Source organism: Centruroides sculpturatus, unplaced genomic scaffold (genome assembly GCF_000671375.1).
Source record: "Centruroides sculpturatus isolate CEXI.00-Female unplaced genomic scaffold, Cexi_2.0 scaffold440, whole genome shotgun sequence".
Classification (NCBI taxonomy): domain Eukaryota; kingdom Metazoa; phylum Arthropoda; class Arachnida; order Scorpiones; family Buthidae; genus Centruroides; species Centruroides sculpturatus.
Genome location: NW_019384633.1, coordinates 268,053 through 277,340, shown reverse-complemented (window position 1 = coordinate 277,340; position 9,288 = coordinate 268,053). Strand labels below are relative to the sequence as shown.

The following is a 9,288-nucleotide window of genomic DNA, read 5'->3' as shown; positions in this document are numbered from 1 at the left end:
GACAAAAATTCAGAGGAGGCAAAACGGATAAAAAATTATCAGTGATGGCAAATTAAAAATTTGTACTTGTATTTTTATTTGTGTAAAATTTCTGGCATATCAGTTCCTTCTTTCTCTTAACCAGTATCCTCCTATGCCCATAATCTCATTCATTGAAACAGCCATCCTCAACTAGTAACCGCAAAGAAAATATTCATTTTAAATTAGTGGCTGCAGCTGTTAATTGTTCTATAATTTGTAACAAAGACTTTCTAAATAAATTTATTTAAAAAAATATAAATTATATGAAAGCAGTGTATTTCATATAATTTATTGTACTTTGCTCATCTGGCTACAAATCAATAAAACTGTCAACCTGCCAGTATGGGGAAACCAGGTTTGAGTCTGATCTTCAAATTTTCATGAGTGTTTTGACCCACATTGCATAAGACACTGACTATCCCATTGTGGAGAAAGTCCAGAGGGATATCATTCTTTGGCACATCACTCCTGTTGTGTTGCCTTATTCCGTCAATTTAATCCAATCCTAGATTTTATAAAATTCTTTTTAAATATTTATATTTACTTATTATTATTAAATCTTTCTCTGAGCAGTTTTGTAATGGAAAGAATTAAAAAAGAAATAAGTTTTATAGCAAAGTTTGAAACTCTAGTATCTCTCCAACGTCAAGAAAATCTCTTTCAAAAAGTTTCAAAAAATTCAAATCTAACATTCATGATTACAAAAAGTTATAGAATTTGTATAAATCAAGATAATGTTGTTAGTGAAATTTTAGATGCAATTATAGAAAAATGAATAAGTCAAGAATGTTGCACACATTTCCAATAGTTCAGGCATGTTGAAAATGTGTACTGCAACCAAAAATGAATTGACCAGTCAATTCATATGTTTGGTTGCAGTACATAATAAAAACTTAATAATGTATCTATGAATCAGAACATTTAGAGCGTATAATCTGTTGAAATTGATAAGTGCATGGTGAATCCATGTATCAATATTTTTCTTGAAATTGCTATCTGCATACTTTTATACAGTGTAAATCTTCATTACGAGAAGAATTTAGTTGAAATATTTTGACAGCATCCACATTTAAATACAATAAAACTCGTTGACGTGTTCCACAGATTGCAGCGTGCTGTTCCGAATTATTTAGTACTGTTTGAGTAAATTTTTTCTATAGAAAATTAAATTTGTTGTCATTTTCATTTGTAATAACGAAAATTATATATATATATACAGTATATATATATAACTTTTAAATTAAAGCGTAATTTGCAGTTAAATTGAATACTATAAAGCATAACTTCATTGTAAATTATTATGAACAAATGTTTTATTGTCAAACGAGAAAAATTTTCACTAAAACGAAACATTGTTGAAATATTCTTCAATCGAATTGAAAATCGCAGGAATGGGACATCATGCCGATTACGAAGAATATGACGAAAAGGATTGTCGAAATGATCAAGCGTCTTGGATCGAAGATCTGAAAAAGAAAAGCCCCAGGACTTTATTCCGGAGGTGGTCCATCCTGTCCCATTGTGAGCTTGGCCAAACCCGTAATGGGCTTGCTGCTAAAAAGGCCATTAAAGCCTTTCCAAATAATTGATAGTGAGATGCTAATATACATCCCACCAAAAATAATCATCAAGTTAAAGAATGGAAAAGTTAATTCCTGAAATTCAGAATTTTATTGTTGAAGAAATTGAGAGTTTTGAAGATACCTGTGTTATTTTTCGCATTAAAATTATATATTTTTTTTTCTTTTAGGAGGTAATTCAAAACGCCCAAGTTCTTCTAAAAATTTTTAGTCTTTGCTGTTAACTCTCTTGTTAAAAATGGTACCCTTGGTGCTTTCTAATAACTCAACGTTGGCGAGTGCCACACAGTAATTGATGTGAAATTATATAAAGTAAATCCATCAAAAATTTGTGTGGGGGACTTGTGATTAATAAAAATAAATACACGGTAATAAAGTATTCAACTCGGTTAGGTTTGATTTATTTTTATACAACTATGCGACACGCGTGCGATCTGCCAAGAGGATTCCTCCTGGGAGATCTTTCTAAGGAAAACGCTCCTATTTAGATGTACGAACGTGAAGAAAATCCGGTAAACTTCACGTGCCAGGCACCAGTGTTCGGTGGTTTTCATACACTCGGCCACTGGGGACACCAAGCAATTAGGAACCTTGTATTACATTCACCAATAACAGAGGATTCAAGTCGCCATCACGAGTGACGTCATGAGCATGAGCAATTGTCCGGCGCCATCTTTATGATTGGTTTACGTTTTGTGTTTACGCGTGCTTTAGCTGGAGTTCTTGCATTGTTTATTCGTCGCAAATGTCACTATGGTAAATTGTTTCGTAATGCTAGTTCACTCAAGAACAAAGGAACGTCATTTTTAAAATTCCAGGCATTATTTGTCAACAAGGACCCCCAAACCGAGGAGCTTTTACGACTAAGGCAATTTGCATGGCTCTGGAAAAGTAACCAGAAAAATTTCAATACGAATAAGTGAATATCAATACAAGAATTTGTCAGAAACATTTCATTTCAGGTAAGCAATAACATTAGATTACTAGTTAATAAATGATATGATAATCGTGCAAAAGTTTATCTAAAGGTGTACAGCCGGTTACATAAATCTCTTTGTTTATAATTTTAACAATAGTAGATTTTAGTTCGCATAGATAATGATTGTGTTTATTTTTCACCTTTCAGTTTGTTTTCTTAGTCTGTTGTCACAAATATACAGTAGAATTAGTATTAGTGTTAAGCAAAGTTAATCGCTTAGCAGATGAAGAATTACAAATGCATTTTCAACCAATTGCCCTTCCGGTCTAATTTACATAAATAAGTGTGTGTATGTTTAAGATATAAACCAATAGTTTCCATTGTTCGTTTACAAATATCTAACTTAGGTTATTTTGGTGAGTAACGTTAACATTTCTTTAAGATATTATTTTTTTTACATTAGTAACAAATAATCATTTCATAGTAACCTAAAAGTTGTTCCTGACAAATTCTTATTATTTATATGTAACATACCATAATGATAAGTTATTTTTAATAATAATATATTAGTGAAAAGGTTTTTTTACCCCAATGGAAACCATTCCTTATTTTATGATGATTTATCACCAGACTGGGTCCAACATTATACATAGGATAGGAGTGGCCACAATCCAACTGCATATCAGGAGCGTTAGGAAAGAGCACATGATCAGGAGAAACACTTCCACTTGTAAGATAGTTATGGGCCTCTAAGCTTTCATTTGTGAAAGAGTTTAGTAATTTGTCGTCAAAACCAAATAGTTTATGATGTCATTAAATTCTACTTCAAGTCACAACTCGATTTATAACGAAGATGCTAGCTTCGTGGGGTCGACACCCGGACATAATGAAACTGTTCATATAAAGCAGCATCTCGTTCTGCGAGAATAACCCGCCACAAAAGCATCTTTTTTAACCTCGTCCACGATATAAAAATACTACAGTTCTATTAAGTTTAAATTGAAAAAAATGCCGCCAACCTGTCAAATAACCACCCGCAAGCTAAGCAAGCCGAAGCTAGACCACAAACATGGCGAAGGGACGGAGAAAACGTGCGTTTTATCACGTGAAATGCGATCTTGAAACCTCTATCCACCATGATGTGAATTGAAAAAGATGAAATTTGAAACTTACCTCTTCTTCAAAGCTCTTAATTTGCATTTGCGAATCGGGAAAGAATTCTTCCTGCATGAAATCGTTTTCTTTGAAATTTCGTAATGCATGGCCAATCGTTAAAATATTAATTACATCATCGTGAAGCGTAAACATCAATCATCGAAGTCTTACCAGAATACTACTATGAATATTTTTTAATTCTTCAAGTTCTTCTTGCATTTCGTTATTTTGGAAACGAAGTTGTTCCAAGTCGAGGAGGTCTTTGAACTTTAGGATATTTAGTGATAAATGAAATAATCTTCAATCTAACTTAACGCAATTTTATACAATAACTTAAATATCTTACTTCGGCACTTGGTTCGTAAACTGATGAAGACTCGATATCCTTCTGGAAAATCGCCTAAATAATATTTTAAATAATTCTTATTAAAAATTATTGACTAAAGATTATTTTAAAAAATGAGAGAGATCCTATTGTACTCGTTCTTCGGTAAATATACAATGTAACTTTTTGGAAAATACGTCCCCTGGATTAACGTCTTTCCACTGAAATGAAAATATTTATTTATTTTTACATGAACACATGCAAACAAGCAAATATTTTTGCAAATTATAAAACGTTTTGGTGGATTTTTTTAAAATTCATTCTACTGCGCAATGTACTTTTTTTAAACTCCGCGCTGTGGGAACTAAAAAGTATCTTTTTAGCCAGCCCATTATGGGTTTGGCCAGGGTCGTATTGGGACAGCAGGGTAGTGAGGGCCCTATATATCCGGACGGACCAACTCCCGAAAAATTCCTGAAATTTATTGACCCGTCTAGATTTGTTTCCTAATCTCCTAGAGCGTATGCTGCCATCCTAACCATTCCAGCCGTTTTTGCGTGTGCTGAAGGATCTTTGTTCCATCTTCCTGATGAGTTGTACACGATCCTCTGTCTCGCCACAGGACTCAACATAGTTCGAACTTTAAGTCTCCCTAGAGTAGCGGGTCGGTGCCTTTACTACTAATTATGTTTTACAGAGATTATTTGTTGCAAAATTGATTTTCTAGCAGATATCAAAATGGAGAATGTATTTATTTTAGAACCCTGGGGACCGGATTCAGATCCAAGCAAATAACTACTGTACTGAGAAATTTTTATAGGTGATCTGCCCCGGATATATCAAATCCAGTACTTCCTCAATTTCAGCCTGGATGGGTATAGAAAATATACCTCTTAATGCCCTTAAGATAGAGTTAACAAGAAAAAAATTAAGAATATTTGAGAAACTGGACTTTACAACAAGTTAAATACCTTAAAGGTTAAAAGCATTTGAATTAATTTCGTGTTTTTAATGTTAAATATGGATTCATCAATTGTAACATCATTAAATAATTAAAAATATTTTACAACCAGCACTTTTACAGATAATGGAAATAGATTTCCATTATCTGTAAAATGCCATTTATGTGTGATACAGTAGAACCTCGAAAACTCGGTTTAATGTGGACCGAAGGGTGGCCGAGTTTGTGAAAATGCCGGGTTATCGGGAATGGGGTTAAAAAAGGATAAGTATGTGTGTTTCCTCAGAAAATAGTGTACTGTATTTGTATGTATTGTTTGCTGGAGAATACAACACAGAATAAACTGCCCAAATACCCTTAAACAAAGGAAAAGTATGTACTTTATGAAGGCATAGAGCTTTACTACATGAAAATGAAAATTAATGAATACACTGTACAGTAACTTACCTGATAAGACAGACCTCAGAAAAATACTTTGAGGCATAAAGCTGTCTTTATCATGAAAGTTAATTAACTAAGGATTTTTTTGCCCTGCCAGGGTGTGGCGGAGTTATCCGGAGTGCCGAGTTTTCGAGGTTCTACTGTATTATATAGAGTACAGTGCAGTTGTTTGTATGGACTAATTTTTTCTAAGGTCTTATCCATCGAAATCGCTTAATTTAATGTAATTTTTTAAAAATTAGTTTAAAAAAATACCTCTTTGGTTTATAATTTCCAAAAAACTCGATAAAATAAGTAATAATTACCAGTGACAAAGGATCACATTCGCTATCTGCCACATCCACCACTTGTACCAAAAATTTTTGCTTGTTCAAAAATTCGTTCACTTGATTGGGTAGTAGAGAAACTATACAGAAAAAAAACAAATTCGAATAAGTATCGATGTTTTATTCTTCTCTTCCTGTCTTTATAAACAATTGGAAACTTAAGAATAATTGTTTAATGATTTTCAACCGTCAACGTGGAAGATGAGGAAAGAAAATTAAAATTGCAGAAAATTCGGAGAAGTATGTACAGTAAAATCTCGATTCAACGGACTAATTCGGGCGAGGGTCCTTTTTTTTATAGCTTGTAAAACAAAATGGCATTATACCATTTTCTAGGCATTTTGAATTGACATCGTTGTTAAAAGTATGGATGCAGACAATTGAATAGTTTGTTTGGCATTATTTTAACAAAAACGTTTAGAAATTAACTAGCGGCAGCGCAGTAAGAAAGATGACTATTAAAAAAGTAATATTCCGTATATTTCAGGCAATAAGGGGATTTGTAATTTTAATTATGAAAACGATAATAGAGAAAACTCTAAACCCGAAAAGGAATGTTGGGGGAAAAAAGGTCGAGTAAATCGAATAGTCAGAAATTATTTACAGTAATAGAAAACAAAGTAGTAAACTAGCAACGAGTTGCTCTACTTTCCCGGCAACAATTAAAATGTTGGTGGCGCCATCTTATTTTATTAAAAAAAAACATTTTATATTTTTAATTATTATAAAATAGCAAAGAACTTAATTTTCAAGGTAAGAATGGGCTTTATAAAAAAAAATGTAAATGTGAAAAACGAGTAAAAATCGTCATTAAGTCCGACGCTAGTGGAGTCTAAACACCAAAATTTAATAGCAACAATTCCCCAAATAAATAAACCTCCTTGCAAAATTTCAGAAATTTTCTGCAAAAAGCACAGGATTTATTAAAGTTCAAAGAGAGTGACCGAAATCACGCTCCCCCCACACTAATGATATCCATACATAGAGAAATTACCCGAATTTTTTGCATTTATCGACGTTTCAAGGTTTCTTAAGTCCAAAAATGTAAAAATCTTTGGGGTCGGCATACTTTCCCTTATTTTATTTTAATAAAATTAATAAATTTGGAATCTAAATCGTTGACAATGATATTTTAATATATATTATAATTACTTTGGACGGTTCGAAATTCTTCGGGTCGAATGATTCCACAGCGTGGTTTAACCCGGTATTTACTCGGCTCTAGTGTTTTTATTTTGAAACATTTGGTATTTTTAGTCATGTTGAATAACTTCAATTGCGAAGTCGACGTCTCTTCGAAAGGACCTTAGACGAAAAATTTCGTCAGTGCCAAATCGCCATTATTAAATTTATTATAAAATACCCGACTTACCATGGAAAATTAATTCGGAAGACGGAGTGATAATGAATTCTTCGATGATCGATTCTTCGAATTCTTGAATGGTATAGTCGGAATGAAACGAAGAAACTTCTTCTAAATCTGAATCCATTTTTAACAATGCAATTTAGATTCTATTGTCGAAAAAATCGATAATTGATCTTAAAACAATCGTAAACAATAAAAGTAATTTATTATAGAGATAATAAGAATCAAGTCTGTAAAATCCAGAACAAACAAGTATAGTCCTTCCAGTGTAATATGGCAGTTATCCAACCAGACTAAACCACGTTTAAGCCATTCCACACTGGTGCCATTTCAGCCGAACATAATTTTATATCATTAAAACAACGATTTTATTTCACAAATTAAACTGATCCCGTCCAATGTAAATGTATTTAAACTGAAAGTAATGCTGGAAAATTCTAAAAATGTGGTTTGAAAGTTTAATCTTCATAGAACTTCTCTATTCCTTTTGTATCAGATTCCTCGCAATCTATTTCTGATTGTATGAGACTTAATAAATTTTCTAATATATTCAAATAGATGGTTAGATGGCCGAGAGGTTAAGATGTCTCAGTTCGAAAACAGAAATTTTTTGGGGTGGTCCATCCGGATGTGTTGGACTCAAAAATATAACATTAATTCTGTTTGTTCACCAACCCCATGTTATCATTCATGTTGCTGCTGCTGCAAGTTGCATCGTTTTACATTTGAAAATATGTTAATTAATATCAGTTTTTTTCTGTTTTTCATTTGTTTAGCATAAAAACGACTTATCCATTGTCATTTACACTTTTCACAAAAATTCGTAAAGTTTGATCCTCACTTTCCATTCCATGGAAGGTTCAAAAGATCAAACTTCAGGTTCCAACTCTCAAAAGACTTGGAAATTTGATTGATTTAATCTCAGCACAAAATCAGTCAGCAATTCAAAAATGATATTAACTTAAATTTAGTTTAAGTGTAATTTTACTTCTGACATTTCAAATGAATAATGTATGTCAAATTTTCGAAAAATCTACTTTCTTAAAATTTTAAACAGAAATAAGAACCATTTCAATTTTTTAGAATGAGTCTTTCCTTATGTTAGAACTTTGTATATTAATATAAAGTTCTAAAATAATACTATACTGTACAATTATATGCCTCATATACTAATTCCAAAAAGTATTTGTTTCTTAATATTTAATAAAATGTTAATTTATTTAGTTAAAACAGAACTGCATGGTACTGAAAATTGTTCTGGTTTGGCAGGTTTTTCTTAACGTAGAAAATCGCTTCGTTCTGAATAATTTTTCCCATTCAGATGGATTCTGCATTACAGGTTTTATTGTAATGTATTCTGTAACAAATTCCATCATCATATATATATATATATTACTTAAAACATGAGGTAGATTTAGTGAATATAGTTAGCAACATTGCTAAAGAATAATAATGTAGCATACAAGGTTAAGACTAATAACAATAAAGAGTATACAGTAATGCAGCCTTTATAAAATGGCATTGCCAGTATCAAATTGCACCGCAACTGAACAGTGAGCTGTTTGATTTTTGATGGCCAAAGGCATTCCACTTCTAAATTGGTGAGATCCATCATGGGTTTTATGCACAATATAGAGAGTTGGGCACATTATTGCAAAAAGTTTAAGTGGATTTGAAAGTTCAAGGAAGATCGAACAGACAAAGAGCTGCGTAGACTTTTGAGCCCGAGCTTGGTGTAGCAACATTTACGACTCACATTGTGCATACATTCTGCAACAAATCTCACTGGGACCAATGCTTTTGACTATCAAAAATTATTCAATTCTGGTGCAGTTTGATATAGGCATCTGTGCCAGGTATGTAAAAGATACCTGGCACATTGGTACTGTATATGACTGTGTACTATGTTAATGTTCTTTAACAATGCTACTAACCTTATTTACTGAATCTGCCTCATATATTATGATTTCTATTTATGTAAAGATATTTTAGGCTTTGGAATAATTACAAAACTTATTCTGAAAATAAACAGTAAGTCTGAACTTATTGTTTTCTCAAAGACAAAAGTAAGTTTGTTAAGATAAAAAAAAATTGTAGCAAAACTATTTGCTAATTATAATCAGAATATATTGGTTAATTTGTTGTAATTCTTATTAGACAAAAGTTGTATTGATTCATAATTAATGACAATTTT

At 32.1% G+C, this 9,288-nt stretch overlaps 1 protein-coding gene across 3 annotated transcripts; it reads right to left on the bottom strand.

Annotated features, from left to right (window-relative positions):
- Window positions 1-1,003: 1,003 nt before the first annotated feature.
- On the bottom strand, window positions 1,004-7,830 carry LOC111625821 (vesicle-associated membrane protein-associated protein A-like). 3 transcript variants are annotated; one of them, XM_023369057.1, is made up of 8 exons: window positions 7,101-7,830; window positions 6,881-7,033; window positions 5,708-5,808; window positions 4,156-4,221; window positions 4,022-4,075; window positions 3,847-3,942; window positions 3,694-3,744; window positions 1,004-1,487 (listed from the first exon to the last, which is right to left on the bottom strand). In XM_023369057.1, the coding sequence occupies exons 1-8, from the start codon at window positions 7,216-7,218 to the stop codon at window positions 1,389-1,391; spliced, it is 738 nt and encodes a 245-aa protein (XP_023224825.1). In that variant the 5' UTR covers window positions 7,219-7,830; the 3' UTR covers window positions 1,004-1,388. The 3 variants fall into 3 exon arrangements, with proteins under 3 accessions (XP_023224825.1, XP_023224827.1, XP_023224826.1); XM_023369058.1 differs by having other exon boundaries at window positions 1,326-1,487; window positions 3,694-3,761; XM_023369059.1 differs by lacking the exon at window positions 6,881-7,033.
- Window positions 7,831-9,288: the final 1,458 nt, after the last annotated feature.